The 18,551-nt window shown below is 37.0% G+C and overlaps 1 protein-coding gene across 7 annotated transcripts in view; it reads right to left on the bottom strand.

The window, feature by feature from the left end:
* The window catches only part of Itsn2 (intersectin 2), a 148,195-nt gene that overhangs the window by 74,279 nt on the left and 55,365 nt on the right, over positions 1 to 18,551 (bottom strand). For 6 of the 7 annotated variants that reach the window (XM_087216602.1, XM_087216603.1, XM_013070102.3 and 3 more), the window contains exons 3-13: positions 17,424 to 17,516; positions 14,282 to 14,345; positions 13,361 to 13,524; positions 11,337 to 11,543; positions 11,120 to 11,216; positions 10,164 to 10,303; positions 3,691 to 3,754; positions 3,018 to 3,155; positions 2,496 to 2,581; positions 1,512 to 1,774; positions 310 to 459 (exon numbers count right to left, since the gene is read on the bottom strand). In XM_087216602.1, the coding sequence (XP_087072728.1) occupies positions 310 to 459; positions 1,512 to 1,774; positions 2,496 to 2,581; positions 3,018 to 3,155; positions 3,691 to 3,754; positions 10,164 to 10,303; positions 11,120 to 11,216; positions 11,337 to 11,543; positions 13,361 to 13,524; positions 14,282 to 14,345; positions 17,424 to 17,516 (1,466 nt within the window). The remainder of the gene's footprint in view (positions 1 to 309; positions 460 to 1,511; positions 1,775 to 2,495; positions 2,582 to 3,017; positions 3,156 to 3,690; positions 3,755 to 10,163; positions 10,304 to 11,119; positions 11,217 to 11,336; positions 11,544 to 13,360; positions 13,525 to 14,281; positions 14,346 to 17,423; positions 17,517 to 18,551) is intronic. The other variant, XM_087216605.1, reaches the window with a different exon arrangement.

Raw genomic sequence — 18,551 nt, 5'->3', positions numbered from 1 at the left:
CTTGTCTCAAAAAACCAAAAAAAAGGGCCGGGGATTTAGTTCAGTGGTTCCGCCACCTGCCTTGCAAGTGCAAGGTCCCAAGTTTGATCCCCGGTACCAAAAAAACACAAACCAAAAAAAAAAAAAAGAGCGCACATTTAAAGTCAGGCGAGGTGGCACACACCTATAATCCCAGCACTCGGGAGGCCAAGGCAGTTAATTACATTAAAACATAATTCATTTATGAGATAGATTTAAAAAATAACAGCATTTTCAGCAAGTAAAACGCTAGCACTCTTCAGATGAATTCCACTTAGACTCTGGCCATACCAGTGCTTCCAGCTCAAGGTGAAGACTCTTCTTTTTAGAGTTTGATCTGACAACTTCCTCCTGTTCTCTGTCCTTCTGACTGAGAAGCTCCTGTCGACGGATTCGCTCCCATTCGAAACGACGCTGTCGCTCTAGTTCCTGTTTTGCTGCCTGGAAATAATGAATCATGGTTAATTTTAAGTTAAACACTCTTCAAAAGCTAAAGGGATGACAGTGTTCAGCACTAGGGGGGCCATGGTGCCAAAGGGCAGGTGGGCAAAGTTAGTCCTATCACAGGCCTAAAGACTTCCACAAATGCGCTTTATCCATCACTGCGATTGCTTCACAGGCCCACCCTTTTGTCACATTCATTCTTCTCTTACTAAGCCAAAGGATGACTTCATAAATATAAATGGTAAGAGGTAAGTTAGCAGTCACATCTCTGTCCTGGCACCAGGGGAGAAAAACATTTCCCTTTCCATTTTCTCAGGGCACTGTGACCTACTGGGGTCCACCCCTGGTCCTTTAAAACACAGTCCGTCCTCTTTGTTTTTATTTTTGTTTTGTTTTCTGAGACAGGGTCTCACTGTGTAGTTCAGGCTGGCCTTGAACTCACTATGTTGCCCAGGCTGTTCTCAAACTTGCAGCGATCCTCCTGCCTCAGCCTCCCGAGTGCTGGGATTACAGGCGTGCACCCCTGTGCCCAGCTCAATCCGTCCTCTTTGGGGTCCCCCCACACTGCATCTTGAGGGCTCGCACAGGCCCACGCTCTTGGTTCCTCTCTAGACCTCTGGCTTTGCACTCTCGTCTTTCTGCCCTTCTGATTCCTCAGACTCTTCCTCTGAACCTCAAACTTGCGCAGCCTGACTCTCCACTGGCCAACTACCCCACCGCCCTGCCAGCTCAGCTGTGCACTTAGTCCTCCTTAGTCCTGCTTGAGGCATCACTCACACGACAGGGATGCACTCTACCATGCATTATCCCTGAAAAGCTCTTCCACAAGGGACCCTCTCTTCCTCAAGGGAGGGCAGGTTCAACTCATAAGAAAGAATGAAACGATGCCGAGAAGAAGGTACGACACACATTCAAAAGTGTATGTTTATCCCTGGCACCAAAAAAAAAAAAAAAGTAAGTATGTTTTAACTAAATTAAAATGTAGTGAAAAAAAAAATGTAGTGATTTATTAAGTGAATGATGTTCTTAGGAAATAAAATAAGAATAACCTCTCGTCTTTCTATCTCTTTTCTTCTTTCTTCCTCCCGGTGTCTCTCCAATTCCCTCTGTTTCTCCAAGCGCTTTTCTAATTCAAGTTGCTTCTTCCATTCTTGCTCCTGTAATTCTCTCTGTTTTCGCTCCCACTCTTCCTTCTCTTTCTGGGCTTTCCGCTCTGCCTCCCGCTGTTGCTGCTCCATCAAGGCTTGGCGCCGCTTCTCCAGTTCCACGTTCCCGCGCTCATAGTTGGCTTTCCGCTTGTCCTCAAAGGTAACTGAACAGGGTATGCTGTGAGCTTCCCACACCACAAGTCTACAGAACCCAGAATCCCATGCAGCACACACCCGTGATCATCGGAGCACTCCCCCTGTTTAGCTACTTCCTCTAAGGGTAATTCTAACTCAAATGTAAACAGGAAAATACTTCCTTCCTTCTAAAAATGGTCATTTAAAAAAAAAAAAACTTCTATGTTTTGCCAGGGATTTAGCTCAGTGGTTTCGCCACCTGTCCGAGTTTGATCCCCGGTACCAAAAAAACCCAAACAAACAAATTTCTATGTTTGAGCCCATCTGAGGAGTAATTTTACTATCTTTGCCAGGAAAAATACTGGTTAAACTTTTGTCTCAGGGTTTTCTTCAAGGGCCACCAAAATTGTGTGCCCATATATTTGTTTTGTTTGAGATATGCCATTAACTTTTTTAAATTTAAAATATTATTTTAAATATTTAGTATTAATAATTTAAAAAACAATGTACATTCTCTATCAATACTTACTTCTTAAAAGCTAACAATTCACCACAAAGCTTATTCTAACAATACACATACAATCTTTTCTTCCTTCATACACACATTAATTTTACTGATATCAAAATCTTAATTTTAATGACATCAAAACAGAATCTTAATAATGAAAAACTTCTAAGTATTCACTTATATTTCAAAGTAAAATTTAAAAGAACTCACTATAAACAAACAACTTAGATACCGACTGATACCTGGTAATTTCTTCTGAGGTTCCTCTTCTTGCGTCTTCTGATATGAAGGCTGAGTTCCATTGATTGAATCAGTTTGCTTTCCTCCTCTAAGAAAAGCAAACAACAAATTTAGCATAACGCCATCTGGGAACGTTCAGACTACACAGTACATACTACTGTGATTTAAGCCAGAGACAGCTAAATTCAGATTATGGTGTAGTTAACTGCTATTCTGGGGCAAGTTTTTCTTTATCTATAATATGGTGAAAACATACCTACTTTTTTTTTTTGGTACCGGGGATCAAACTCGGGACCTTGCGCTTGCGAGGGAGGCAGTGGAACCACTGAGCTAAATCCCCGGACCCAACATACCTACTTCTACCACATACTTCTTTCTAGTGCAACTCACTGAGTACTGAAATTAAATGCCAAAAAAATAAGTTAACTCTCCTCTAAGCTAGAGCACAGGCCCTAGCAAGTCCCAAAGTAAATCATACTTGCCATGTGACGAAGACCAGGGCTCCTCCTTGGCAGCACACTCACCTGAAAGAGGGCGGGACAAGCTCAGGAGGCAGAGTCAGTGGCAGCGGCTGCCCAGCTTTGGCCATGTCAGTGAGGTGCATTGCAAGGATAAACTCTTCAGCCTTTAGCTGTCCATCCCCATCGATGTCAGCCAGAGTCCTAAAGGAATGTGAAAATTCACAACTTGGAAAGTCCATATGGAGTAAAATACTGTCTGAAGAATATAATTTTTAATTTTTAAAATAGTATCGATTGTAAAACTGCTGGGTTAGCATATTTTAGCGGAATGTAAATATATACAGAAAAGTAAGTTAATTTTCATAACAAAGAGGGAAGAAATTTTGAAACAGAATGAGATATATCCATTCTGAGAAGGTGGCTTGTCTTATTTTATGTTCAACTTACCTATCAAATCACATTTATCTGTATATTAAAACTGAGATATTCTGATTCTCCATAGAAGTAGTATATAAAAATTATAGCTTTACTTGTAAAACAGTTAAATGCTAAATTGTTAAGAACAATGCTTTATAAATTTTGCTTTCAATGTTAATATTAACTTTCAAGTGGCTGTTTTTATGAATCACAAACTTTTACAGAAACAATTATTTTTCTTCCTTTGTTTTTTTTCCCCCCAAACAGTATCTTTTTTATAATAGAGGCTATACAGTTAAAAATCATAACACAAACTCACCAAATAGTAGCTAGCTGAGTTTGAGAAAGATTTGACTGAAGAAGGGCATTTCTGGCTTGAAAACCTGTTTAAAGTGGGAAAACCACAAGGAAAAAATTCTTTAGCCTCTTTAAAGTCATACAAACCTAAATAGCTATTCCTTTAACTTCAAAATGTATTTACCACCTGCCAGGTAATGAGCACTGAGTAGTAATAAACATAGCCCTATTCCGAGGAGTTTGAAATCCAGCACTAGTGAGAGCAAGTGCTCTACCACGTTCTCTCATCAAAGCAGCAGCACACAAGTGGATGACCCAAAGGTGTGAGCCACCAGGCAGTGTGACTCTCAGCCCTTCTTATGCTTCAGCACAATCCCAAGTGCATTTGCCTCTACTCTTCCTAAATGACCGGCAAATGCTGTTGTCCCTCCAAGGACTTGTCCTGGGCACTCTTCTCTCTCTGTGTATTCAGACCCATTTCCATGGTTTCAAACAAGCCTAGAGCTTGATGATCACCGAACATATATCCACAGCCCAAACTTCTCCTTTAAGTTTTCATTTTTATACTCAACCAAAAACCTTCTTAGATACTTGACAGGAACCTCAAATCAAATATATATAAAAATTCTCTATCTCCACCTACATTTCTTTTCCAGGTTTTTACTTCAAATCATTCTCCTCTGGTCTTTTCTTCTCTATGAATGGCATTACTATCCACTGCTCAAGCCAGAACTCCAAAAGTTGCCCTCAATCCCTCTCTTTCCTATACACCTACATCCAACATCAGGTCCTACACTTCTGTCATTGCGTATTCAGATCCTCCTAACCCCACAAGTCTCAATTTAATATCACTTTCTCAGAAAAGTCTCTGACAACCTCCCTATCATCCAGTATCTTCCCTGTTCCTTTCATAACCTCTACCACTATTCATAATATGATTTTTATCTGCTTGATTGCCTCTTTATTGTCTATTTCCCCTGACATGCTGGCAAGTTCTAAGGTGATGAAAAGCTTGACTGCTTTATTCACTAATGCATACCCCACAACTGGTAAATGAATGCTTATAAATATTTGTTAAAATAATAAAAGAAGTTGAATAAAAAGTTTTCCTCTAAGCTACAATAAGGACTTGGGTGATAGCATCTGACAATAATTAATAACTACATGTAGTAAACTGTTCAACTTCTTTTCTCAGTAATCAAAGTTATATTTCTGTAACAGATTTCCTGATCCAGAATGCTGTATCAAGGAAACAAACAAAAAAAGAAAGTCCAAGAATACATTTCAGAACAGAAAATCACTGCTTCAGAGGAGCATCCACCCCTGACATGCTGGACCATGGGTGAAATCACGCCACCTCTCAAGACACAGTGTCCTTGTCAATGCAGCAGGTGCCCCACCTTTCACCTCTAGGTGACCTACTCATGAGCACCAGAAGAGTTGGCCCCTGCTCAGAGTTCAGCTTCAGTCAAGGCCTATCCAACACAACTCTGCACACAAGTTTGTACAACCCTTCCTCAGCAGCAGTTCCTACCATAAAGCCAGCACAAATGCAGCTAACCCCATTGTTCCACTGAGTTTTGAACACAGAGGGCTTGCTAACCAAAGCTACTGTGTTTATAATATGCAGTTAAATGTTTTAAAATATCACTTTTTATTTGCTCATTAGAAATCTCATAAGAAAAAACACTGGTAATAGCTTTATAGTTTCACTCTACTAATTTTGGATTTCACACAGGAAGTGTAATTTGAGAAACTGAGTTAAAAAGATTCTTTTAATAAAGAGAAAGAGGCCAGGTATGGTGGGACACTATAATCCCAGCTACTCAGGAGGCTGAAGCAGGAGGATTATAAATTCGAGGCTAGCCTGGGTAACTTAGTGAGACACTGTCTCAAATAAAAAGGGCTGGGATGTAGCTCAGTGGTAGAGCACGCATAGAACCATCCCCTAGTACTCAAAACAAAAACAAAAAACCCTTATGGCTTGTAACTTGTATCTAGATGTCTCCCCAAAGCCTCATGTGCTCATAGGTGGGGCTTTTTCAAGATGGCTGGATTATGGGTGTATGATACTGGATCAGGATGTGATAACTAGTCCACCAACTGGTTTAGCATAGTTCTGGGTGTGGCTGAATGGATTTACTGAAGACAGAGCCCCAAACTGGGTATGAGTGGCATCAACCAAAAGGCTTGTAGCCTGAATGCGATAAAGAGGGAAAGGGAGGCTTGCTGCTGCTATTATTTTCTGTCTGCCCTGCCATGGACTGTTTCTCCTCTGCCATGCTGCCCTGCCTTGGAGCCAGCCAACTATGGACTGAAACACAAATTGCGAGTGGGTGTCAGATATCTTGTCCCAGCAATGAGGAAGTAACTAAGACATCACAGCATCAGGCAACAGACAAGACAGAAGAAAGAAGGAATAAAAATGATTAAAATACTGCTGGAGGACAGCTAAAGGACTGTATGAATACAAACAAATTCTGAATTATACAGAGGGTCACAAAAAGTCAGCAGAGTATTTTACTAAGAAAAGCTCACCTGAACATGTATACTCTTGTTCTGCCAATTGTGGGAATATCTTATCTCCTCTGCCTAGAATGCCACCCCACCTTTTCTACCTACTAGTGTATTTATCCTTTAAGATCCAGCTCATGGATCATACTTTCTGTGAAAACCTCTCCCGTATCCTCAGTCAGTCAGTTTCTCATCTACACTGCTCATAGCACTTTTAAGTCACTGATCAAATACTATGCGATGTGAGCTATATTATGGGCCTGGGCAGGACCATGCCTTTCTCCCCTCTGTGTTCTTGTGCCAAGAAAGTGCCCAGAAGTTATGTGACTCAGGAATAGCTAAATCAATGAATTCATCTAAATAAATCAAAGACTGTGGGTTTAGTGGAAGCTAAGAAGAGGAACAAAGAAAGAAAATTAGACCACCAATTGCTAGATTCAATGAACAAAGCATAAAATATAAATTCAGGTCAGTCCTGTCATGTACTTGGGGTGCATGCTCAGTTTCAGGACACCAGCAATAACTATTCTTTTTTAAAGAAAATTTTGCCTTTACTTACAAATATAAAGCTTTAGCCTTGTAGGTCTCAGAATAACATTCTCTGAAAATACAATATTTAACTTTCCTACAATGTGGCACATACAAATAAAGTGACATGGGTAAGCACACCTGCATACAAAACTCACAGAGATACAAAATGTACCTCAGAAGGTTTGCACACAGCCCCTTTCCAACAGTATATTATTCTGATTTCTATCACCATTAATTAGATTTCCTGTTCTTCAGCTTCATATAAATGAATTAAATAGTATGGATCTTTTGTGATAACTTTCTTTCACTCAATGTAGTATCTGTGAAATTCATTCATATTGTTATATGCAGTTCATTCTTTTTTTTTTTGGTACTAGGGATCGAACTCAGGACCTTGCACTTGCCAGGCAGGCGCGGCACCACTGAGCTACATCCCTGGCCCAGTTCATTTTTAATGCTACAAAGTACGCTGTTCTATAAATATACCACGATATATTTATCCATTCTCCTAGTGATGGATATTTAGGCTGTGAACACTTTTGAACCTGTCTTTTCAATCTATTTTTGTTTGGTTGGAAGAAGAAACTTTAATGCATAGGACAGGGACCGGTGAAGTTCATTTTTTTTTTCAAAGAATGGGATTAACGGCTACATTAATCTCAAGTACTTTTCAATATCGTATCACAGAGAATCTAACATTCCACTGATTGGGAAACACTATTATTTATGTAACACTGAGAAAAAAACATTGTCAATAAAATATGACAGCATACTAAGATGCCACCTATGGTAACACCTCAACTTAAAAAAAATTTTAAACATAACTTAAAAAATACAGTATACCCTGTTTCACATAATTTGATAAAATTGTAGAATAATTTTGGGTATGTAATACTATATACATGTAAAAACAGATAGTATATAGGTAAGTTATTTAATTCAATAATAAAAGTCTCTCCCTCATGAACTTACAACACAGCTCAATAACTAGATATTACAGATACATGCATACCAGTGTTTATACCATGTGCAGTCCTTAGATATCTATATTCCTTGACTCTCTATGCTTTACTCACAAAAGATAACCACTATCCTAAACTTTGGAGGCATAATTCCCTTGCTTTAAGAAAAAAATTATCACATAAGTATGTATCTTTAGATATTATACTGTATATATATTATTGTTCAATGGATCCCCAAAATCTTGCTGCTCCCTTACCCTATCACAGAATGGGAGACCCTATGCTCCTATTTCAGACTACTTTCCATCCTCCATGCTTATACAGGTACTGCCCTTAGGATTTCTTCTGTGTCACTCTCAAAAATGGCCTCACTTTCAACCTGTTTGTCCAAATCCTAAGACTTTCTTTCATGATGAAGTATAAATGTTCCCTTTCTATATTTTTTGGTACTGGGGATCAAACTCAGGACTTTGCGCTTTCGAGGCAGGGGGCAGAACCACTGAGCTAAATCCCCGGCCCCTCCTTTTCTATATTTTATTTGACCCATCAGTATTAATCTCTCCCATTCTATGATCCTGACACTTTTTTTTTTGAGACAGGGTCTCATTATGTAGTTCAGGCTGGCCTTGAACTCACTATGTAGTCTAAGCTGGCCTCAAACTTCTGGCGATCCTCCTGCCTCAGCCTTCCAAGTGTTGGGATTACAGGAATATGCCATCATGACTGGCTTACCTGACACTTTAAAGATCCATTATTATTATTATTATTATTTTTTGTACTGGGGATTGAACTCGGGTCCTTGCATTTGCACAGCAGGCGGCGAAACCACTGAGCTAAATCCCCGGTCCTTAAGATCCATTATTTTAAAATAATTATTTTACTTTGTTCTATAATTTTTTGTGTATGTATATGATACAAAATAAATACATTCATTTTCGGGAACTGGTATATACTATTTGTGTACTATATATTTATACTGTATATACTACTATATCTTGATCATTGTTTTGGACTCCTCTCTACCTTCTTTAGGTCCCTTTCTCCATCTCCAAAAAGTCTACCTCCCCGTTTCCTATCATCTCACCTTTATTTTGCTCTTTATAGTCTCAACATTCATCCATTGTCCTACAAATAACTCAAATTTATCATTCCTTATAGATGATGCTCTATATATCACATTTTCTTTATCCATTTATCTGTTAATGGACATGTAGGCTCTTTCCATAATTTAGCTATTGTGAAACATACTGCTATAAATATGAGTAAGCACGTATCACTGTAATATGATGACTTTAACTCTTCAGAAAGTTACCCAGGAGAGGTACAGTTGGGTCAAATGGAATTTCTATTTTCAGTTTTTTGAGGAATTTTCATACCAATTTCCACAGTGATTGTATTAGTTTACACTTCCACTAACAGTGTAGAAGACTTCCTTTTTCCTCCACATTCTTGCCAACATTTCTTGTTTCTGAGTCTTTGATCATAGCCATTCTTACTAGAATAAGATGGAATCTCAGTGTTTTGATCTGCAGTTTCCCTAATGGCCAAGGCTGTTAAGCATTTTTTCACATTGGTAATTTGTAGTTCTTTTGAGAAGTGTCTATGAGTTTCAATTGCCTATTTTTTGTTTGGTTCTTTTGATTTTTAGGGTTTAAACTTTTTGTGAGTTTTGTATATACTCTAGATACTAGTCTTCTATCAGAGTGGCTGGCAAAAGTTTTTTTCACATTCTATAGGTTGTCCCTTTGCTCTATTATTTTCTTTCGTGTGCAGAAGCTTTTTAATTTGATGTACTCCCATTTGCTATTTCTTGGGAATTATTTCTTGTGCAACTGGGGCTCTGTTCAGAAAGTCCTTGCCTATGTGTATATACATTTCTTGCCAAGTGATGAGAGAGTGGAAAAGTTAGAAGGTGGGAGCTCCACTGGCCTATTACACTCTGTGTATCTCCTTCACAACCCTCAATTACTAATATTTGGGCAATGGTCCAGCCCAGTCTCAAATGTTCTACAGGTATCTGATGTCAAGTCTTACAGGAACATTTGTACTAGAGCATTAAAGGGTGAGCAATGTTCACCTAAGGTTTTGGTGAAAGCAACCAGAGAAAAGGCCCAACGAGGAACGAGATTCTCAGGCAAGCAAGCCAAGACCAAGTTCTGCACTTTTCTCTTCATGACCTGGGGATGTCCATTCGATGCAAAGCTTAGGGAATGGGTTTGATCTTCTTGAGAGATAAGTATTTTCCCAAAACCTTGGGTGATACCTGTGTGTTCAACTTGACTGTAAGTACTTTGAAGAAAGCAATCAAGTTGACTCTCTTTATTTCATGCAACTTATAATATTTGTATTTATCAAATGCTCTCTAAATTTTTGGGATATTAAAACTTTAGATGAACTACAAATATAAATTAAAATGACAGTTTTTCAAGGGAAGTCTGTATAAAGGACTTCAACTCTCCCACCCTCTTAAGCACTATGTGAGGCTTACCTGAGAGGTATCCACTCATACTTTTGTCAAGACTATTAAATTTTTGCCGATATTTTAATCTTGAAGGCTGAGGAACTGCCCACTCTGAGGTGCCAGTCTTGGGCGAGTTCCCTGAGAGTGAAGCAGTTGAGGAAGTTGAGCTATAACAAAATTTAAATTTTTTATGTTACCAAATAAAATACATTAAACTTTATATGACAAACAGATTAGGAATCATACCTTCCATAATACAATAATAAGTGCTTTTACCTCTGAATTTTTTAAAACTTAAATTTAAGCAATTACAATTCTTGGTAAAGCACATACCATATGAAGCACAGAACTCCATGGGACTGCCACATATCAAGAACCCAGGCTTTGTATTGTGCTAGGGCCTTTGTAAATATCCCAACAACCTTAAAAATTCATATTGTCCCCATCTTTTAGATGGATAAACTATGAGCCAGTGATATTAAGAAGAAATAAAGTTAGAAAATCAGTGGTATTTAAACTACGATATGAACATTGTACCTCTGGGTCAAAAACAACTTTGTGCATGCACTGGAAGACATAATAGTGATTTATATGACAGATGATAAAAGTCACTTTAGGACTTTCTAAAATTTAAGATAGCCAATCAGAAGAATTTACACAAAAAAGAAATTAACACTGTACAATGATCATGAAACATTTTGAGAAATATATACTTTTTCAAAGTAAAAGTACACTGTTTGGGGTTAAAAGTTGACTAAACAAAAAATTTATATAAAAAGTTTGCATAAAATATTTTAAAAAGTAAAGTATCACAGATATTTAATAATTCTAAAAATAAACTTATTTTATGTAAGGTATGAGTAGCTGATTTACCTTAAGTATTTACATTTGGCCATTAGAAAGTAAAACCTAGATAAGCTCAGAGCTTATTAAATAATGACTCTTGGCTGAAAGCATGAAAAATAAATGTTAAGTATTCATACCTACTAGATCCTAAATCAATCAAAGATTGGGCCTTCTGTATACTAGCACCACCAAATCCTCCCATCATCAGACTGTAAGATGATGTATGAGGCAATGCTAAAAAAAAGAAAAAAGGCGCACACTAAGCAATTTCACAAGGAAGGAAATCTGTATCTATCTGAACACAACAGAACAGTTTCTTTCTTCCCATGAAATACTGACTCATTAGACACTTACTTGAAGAAGAGTAAGGAATGGACAAAGGCTGAATGAGACTGGCGGTTCCATTTGGTAATGACGATGTACTAACAGAAGGCACTAGGGGAGCAGGCATTATTAAGGGAGGAAGACTGGTCCCTGAAGTTGCAGAGGACAAGGGTGCTGTTACAGGTGCAACAGGAGGCAATGGCTGCGGAATGGACAGATTGGGCATGCTTCCCATCCCTAAAGAGAGAAGAGAACACATCTTCTAGTGCTAGTAAATCAGCTGTAAGACACATGCCAAAAAGCAAGTTTACAGTATAATGAGCAGCCTCTATTTTTATAGAAATACTAACTAAAGCAGCTTGAATGAGAGGTAAGGGAGATAAGCTACTACATTTAATATTAATATTCTGACCTGTATGAACAAAGGAAATATCTAGTAATCAGCTAAACATTCTTTTCTCTCTTCTTTCATTGTGACTAAAACTAAGCAGCTTTTCCAATTAAATATTCGTATCCTCAAAGAATGTTTTACCTGATCACATGTAGTTTTTTATGTAAGGAAGACAAATACAGCAGTGCTAAGTTACCTAACACGTGCCCACACTCCCTAGACAAAAAAAATTCAAGAGTGATTCTTCAAAAAGAGCAAAGTGATGATGTTTGTTTATTAAATGCAGAACACAAAGCATAATATATAAATATGATCACAGTGTGTTTGGTATTTATCTCTAGAGCTTAGTGCAAGAGTGGAAGAATTAAGTGTCTTAAGATCTAAAACCCAGAGTGAAGGAATATGCTTCTCACACATAGAGATACCTAACTGAATGTTCTATTCAAAATGAGTGCTTCTCACATATAATTAATAGGTAGCTGACTAAAATTATTTAGAAAACATAAATATATAAATTACTGATAAATATATATCATTTATATGAGAGATGATAAAAGATACTTTAGGGCTTTCTAAAATTTAAGATACCGGGCAGGGGATTTAGCTCAGTGGTTCTGCTGCCTGCCTCGCAAGTGCAAGGACCTGAATTTGATCCCTGGTACCATAAATAAATAAATAAATAAATTTTAAGATACCTAATGAGAAGAATTTACACAAGAAATTACTGTACAATGAAACTGAAAACTGCGCAAGAAATTACACTGTACAATGATTATGAAACATTTTGAGAAATATACTTTTTCAAAGTAAAAGTACATTGTTTGGGGTTAAAAGTTGACTAAAGGAAAAATTTTCTAAGTTTACATAAAATTACTGATAAATACGTAAAATACCTAATAAATATGTAAATTACCTAGCTGAAGCCTATGACTTTTGGCTTTAAATTTGACTGGTTAATTAATCTTTTAAGTTAAGGAAATTACTACTTACATATAATTTTGAATAAACTCGTCAATTTCAAGTAAGTTTAAAATCGTTCATTTTTTTAAGTGACACAACTGTACATGTGCATGAGGTACAGTGCAATGTTTCTGTACATGTATACATTGTGCGATGATCAAATCAGAGTATCTGGCTTATCCTCAAACATTTATCATTTCTTTGTCCTAAAAACATTCAAAGTCCTCTCTTCTAGTTATTTTCAAGTATGTAATACTATATTGTTAATTACAGTCAGCCTACTATGCAACACAACACCAGAATTTACTTCTCCTCTAATTTTCTACCCACTGAGCACTGCCTCCTCTTCCCTCCTCTTTGCAGTTTCTGGTAACCACTATCCTACTTCCTACTTCCATGAGATCATAGAGGAAACTAATTACGAATAATATTCAGGATCGTCTAGGGGCAGGGTATAATTTATCACCAACCCAGGAGTTGCGAAAGGTGATACTGACTGGACCAGATGCCAAGACTGAAGGTACAAACTGTTCCTGGAAAAGTGGGGCACACGTGTAACCTAGCTATGACAGGGAACTGAAGTAATTCTTATCCAGGTGTGGGGACTATCACTTTATGCTAACAAACCCTTTTCTGATCCCCAAGTATTATGTTTAAGAATTAAGATGAACTAATAAATCCAAGTTATTAAATTAGTACGCACCAAAACGAGCAGCAAGTAATGGAGAGAACACAGGCGGCTGTTTCATAATGGGAGGGAGAACCACAGGCAACTGCTGGCCTTGAAGCTTTAGTTTGATGAGTTTCATAGCTATGGAGAACTCCTGCTGATTCATCTTCCCATCCTTATTTAGGTCTGATAAGGCCCTAAAAAGAGCATGAGGTGGAGGTGGGGAGATGGAGAAAACTAACATTACTACTGAGGTTGAAAAAACGAAAAGAACAACATAAGCATTTACATGTACACAAGTATGAAAAATGAAAAGATAAAACCAGTACATTAAGAAGTTTTGGCCACAGAGAGAGCCTCATAAAACACTGCCTATCTAGAACCTGGAGACATCTGTGATGAATTTACCAGTGTAGATAGACATTATTCAAGAATATTATAATTCTAAATTTAATTTATTCATTTACTGAAGTACTTACTAAATGCATGCTATGTGCCTGGAATTCTTTTAGACAGAGGAATATTGCACAAGGAAAGAAAGAGGGGGTAGAGGTTGCTATTTATTGGAAATACATTAAAAATACACTGTAGGAATAACTGTAAGAATAACTGTAGGAGTGGGTAGTTTGGGATTTATAGATGACAAAATAAATCAAAGTGCTACAAAATTACAGAAAGAAGATTTGAGATTCTGCCAAATTATAAAGAAACATTTCTCAATAATATATATTTTTTCCTTAGAAATTCTAATGAAAGTAGAAATTTGTCCCACAGAACAGAGCTCCAATTATTTATTCTCAATCATTTGCTAAATGAAGTTAATTTTCCAAAAAGCTGAAGAAATATTCTCACAAGACTATAAATAAAAATAATTTTTGTTGACACTGTATTATTTAAAAAAACAACAACAGTCCATCAGAAATTTAAGTACATGTATAAAAGAAAACATTTTACCATATTTCAGCTAAAACAGGAGCCGGCAGACCCGATTGTAAGAAAAAAGTACGTGCTTGATCACCTGAGGGTAATAAAAGCAAAAACCAAGTAGTACATTAGTAAATGAAAGTACTCCAATGCCTTGAATAATAATTATAATAATGGCCATGTATTAGTTTTATTATAATTTAAATTCTAATCAGTAAAGAATAAATGAAGTAGAAAGTCACATGAAATTACATTCCTTTAATACGGCTTAGATGTTTCAGAACATGAATCACAACTGAAGTCATGTTATTAATGGGGTAATGAAAGATTATTTCATAATAAATTCCACAATTGGGGATCTTACTTGATAATATTCTCATTTAATAAAATTTATAGGGCTGGGAATGTAGTTCAGTAGTAGAGTACTTGCCTAGCATATGTGAGGCCTTGGGTTTAGTCCCCAGTACCCCACAGACGTGTGTGTGTGTGTGAGTGAGAGTGTGTGTGTGTGTGTGTGTGTGTGTGTGTATAAAATATAACTTCCTAAAAGAGTTCTATATAAGCAGTACCAACTGTTAGAACACACAGTCTTCCGTAGGCTTCCTCCTACCCCTGTGTGTCCTGCTATGGATGCCAAGAATGCAGAACCCTAACTCCTCTATGCCCAGTACAAAGAACAAATTTGCTTTTCTGCTCACTACAAAACGGCAGGTTTCCCAAGCCCAGTTCCTCTCCTGTAAGGCAGCTCTGTCACATGCAGCATCTTTCCGAGTGCTGTGCATCATTCAAGAAGGAAGGAAGGTGACAGAAACACACCAGTGCTATTTGATAAAGTCCTTGATGTCTGACTCCGGAATCTAAGTCTTCTGCCATGTCCATGAACAACAAGAGGCTATTAACTTGTAATCAAAACAATCAAATCTTGATAACAGGTACATCAAACTATTCCATATTGAATGGATTCCAAAATCAGGCTGAAAGACTTCAAAGCTGGAATCAGTACTAATCATCTTCATAACCTTAGGCAAGTTCCATAATCTCTTTAAAGTCTCAGTTCTACCATCTGTAAATCTACACAACAGTGTCAACCTCTCAGGGCTGTTGCCAAGATAAAATGAGATAATGCTTTTAGCCTAGCAACAGGCACATAGTACAAATTTGGTAAGTAGAATAGTTTGTTTACCTCACATAGTTGTCTTTTATTTTTTGTGGTGAGAACATTTAAGATTTATCCTCATAGCGTATTTCAAATTTATAATACATAAATACATTATGTAGTTACCTGTAACTACAAACTAGTCACTTTAGTGTACATTAGCTTCCCAGAACTTACTTATAACTGAAAGTTACCTTCTTTTATTTTATAAAAAATAAAACAAATTTTCATAACCAAATAATGAGAATAACGATAGTTATTACACTGTGTATTGTTATTTTCAAAGTACTTGGTACAAGACATAAACCAAAAAGATTCTTACAAAAAAGAAACAGATAGGGCTGGGGATTTAGCTCAGTGGTTTTGCCGCCTGCGCAAGCACAAGGACCCAAGTTCATTCCCCAGTACCAAAAAACAAAACCAAAAACAAAAAACCAGATAATAATATAAACTTTCTTTTCAACAAACTAAGATAAACTATCAGTATAAATGAAACAAATTAGCATAGATATTGAAATACTGATAATAATACAAACTTTCTTTTCAACAAACTAAGATAAACTATCAGTATAAAAGAAACAAATTAGCATAGATATTGAAATATTTTAAAGTAGAATATGTAATTTTGGGAAGTATTTGAACTTCTCCCTATTTCTTAATCTCCTATTTTGTGCTTTCTCTCTCTCTTTCTCCATAAAATTTCTCATGTAAGAGAAACCCATGTGATATTTGATCTTGTGTCTGACTTATTGCAATTAACTATGTTCTTCAGTTGCATCCATTTACCTACGAATGCTTCAAGTTTATCTTTCTTTCTTTTTTTTTTTTTGGTACTGGGGATTGAACTCGGGTCCTTGTGCTTACAAGGCAGGCGGTGGAACCACTGAGCTAATACCCCAGCCCCAAGTTTATCTTTCTTAATGGTAGCATAATACTCCATTACATAAAAATATCACAGTTTCCTTATCCATTTATCTGTTGATGGACATATGTGCTGTTTCTAAGACCTAGCATTATAAATGGCACTACTCTGAACATGGGCATACATGTCTTCCTGAAATATGATGCTTTTAACTCTTCTGGGAAGACATCTAGGAAGGGGGTCAAATGGAATTTCTGCTTTTAGTTTATTTAGTATAGTTATTATCATAATAATCACTACATACAAAGTACTAAGAGGCTTTGGCACAGAGATAAAATTTCATTTCTAGAAAAAACTTTGAAAGATACACCTAAATTAATTCCTTTTTGGATCTGGTAGTCTTTGTGCAAAACAAGGGCTAGCATCAACAATCAGTTCTTGGCAAAGTCCAAAGATAGAGAGCTAGTATCTTGAAACAGATTTGAAGGGAGGAGCAGTCTAGATTATTTCCCATGAAATGCATCTGATACAAAAATTAAATTGAAAACTTCTAGATAAAATATTAAAAAAACATGAACAACACAATCAAATAGAAATTCTTGACTACCATTTAGTATACAAGCAAAGATCTTCCATATGCCAAACTCAAAATAACAAATTAAGATAGTTTGAGGTTGGAAAAATTTCAAACATACACAAAAAAGAGACTAGAATAATGAACTCCCTTGTACCTATCATTCAGCTTTAGGAATGATCAACTCATGACCAATGTTGCTTCATCTCTCTTCCAGCCAATTTTTTTTGCTATAATACGTTACATTTCAGAATTGTCTTTTCATCTGTCTATGTCAGTGTGAACCAGCAATAAAGTACAGGATATATGTAAAAAAAAAAAAAAAATTTGAGGAAAAATAAGATAGTAGAGTATTTTTAGGTTTTTTTTTTCATACTGGGGATCAAACTCAGGACCTTGCACTTGCAAGGCAGGCGGCAGCACCACTGAGCTAAATCCCCGGACCCAGTATTTTTACTTTAATTCTATTTGATACAAATTTTATCACTTAATACAAATTTGATAGCAGTTAAAGATAATTTTAAGATTTATGGAAAGGAACATGATTTACAATAAAATGTAACAAACAATAAGCACAAACCTGTTATGTAACCTCCTGAAGGCTTGAGGTTATCAAATTGTTTGTCATGCTTACTGCGTTCTTCAGAGGTAATAGCCCACATGTTTGGCCCTCCTAAAACACATGTGAAAGACAAAGTATGCAAATATGAACCATAAGTATCCATTTAATGAAGTATTTAATGTCTGAGTACCATAAAGTATAGAACTCTATGATCCTTATATAACATAACCTAAAGCTTTCACTCATTCACTCAACATCTACTGAATAATTCCTGTATACCACTCAATGGAACAAGCTAAACAATGACAATAAAAAGATGAATAAAACACTATTTTTGTCCTCAAAGAATTCATACCTAAAAAATAATTATCACATTTATGGTGTTAACCTGTGAAAAATCTTAAGCAGAAGTATGTACAATAAAAGCTGTGCTGATTCTAAGTCAGAAGCATCAGGAGTGAGCTAAGAGAAAAGGGTAAGACTGAGGCAGAGCCTTGAAGTGTGGCTTGAGTTTTGCAATGCAGAGGTGGCACAAGAGCATTTCCTTCACACACAAAGGGCACAACAGGATGTGCAGGATGCTGTGCTTTGAGGAGACTGGTAGCTAGAGTACCACGTGGGTGTAAGAAACAAAGTGGCAAGAAATAGGTTAGAATGAACTCTCCAGGGTCTTTTTTGTACGAGGAGCTGGAAATCTAACCTGGGGCTTGAGCATGCTACCCAAGTGCCCTTCCACTGAGCTCCATGCCCAGTCCTCCATTTTTGACTTTATCTTTCAAGGTCTAGGGCAGATATCACTTCTTCCAGGGGGTCCTGGACACCTGCAGATCATATTAGTTGCTTCCAGACTGTCAAGAGACTTCTTCATGCTCCTACAGAGCACTTGGAAGACGCTGTCGTTGCAGTCTGTCCATCTGCTCACCAGACTGTGAGTCCCATAAGACACGGGCATGGTGCATTTACTTTTCTATCTCCAGAACCAGCTGAGTACTCAGCACTGAGCAAACACTTAAAAATGACTGAACAATGACCGAATGACTAAGAGGGAACCGAGAAAAAAAGAAGGAACATATCAATCACAAACCTTTTTGCTGCCCATCCTTCACATATGGTTATACCAGCTCTCTGAGGAAGTCTTTATAATGC

The sequence above is a fragment of the Heterocephalus glaber genome, unplaced genomic scaffold (genome assembly GCF_053883595.1).
Source record: "Heterocephalus glaber isolate CG9 unplaced genomic scaffold, H.glaber_assembly_v1.0 deba00001457, whole genome shotgun sequence".
In the NCBI taxonomy this organism is placed as follows: domain Eukaryota; kingdom Metazoa; phylum Chordata; class Mammalia; order Rodentia; family Bathyergidae; genus Heterocephalus; species Heterocephalus glaber.
Note: the sequence above shows the minus strand (reverse complement) of the source record. Positions and strands in the feature narration are given on the sequence as shown.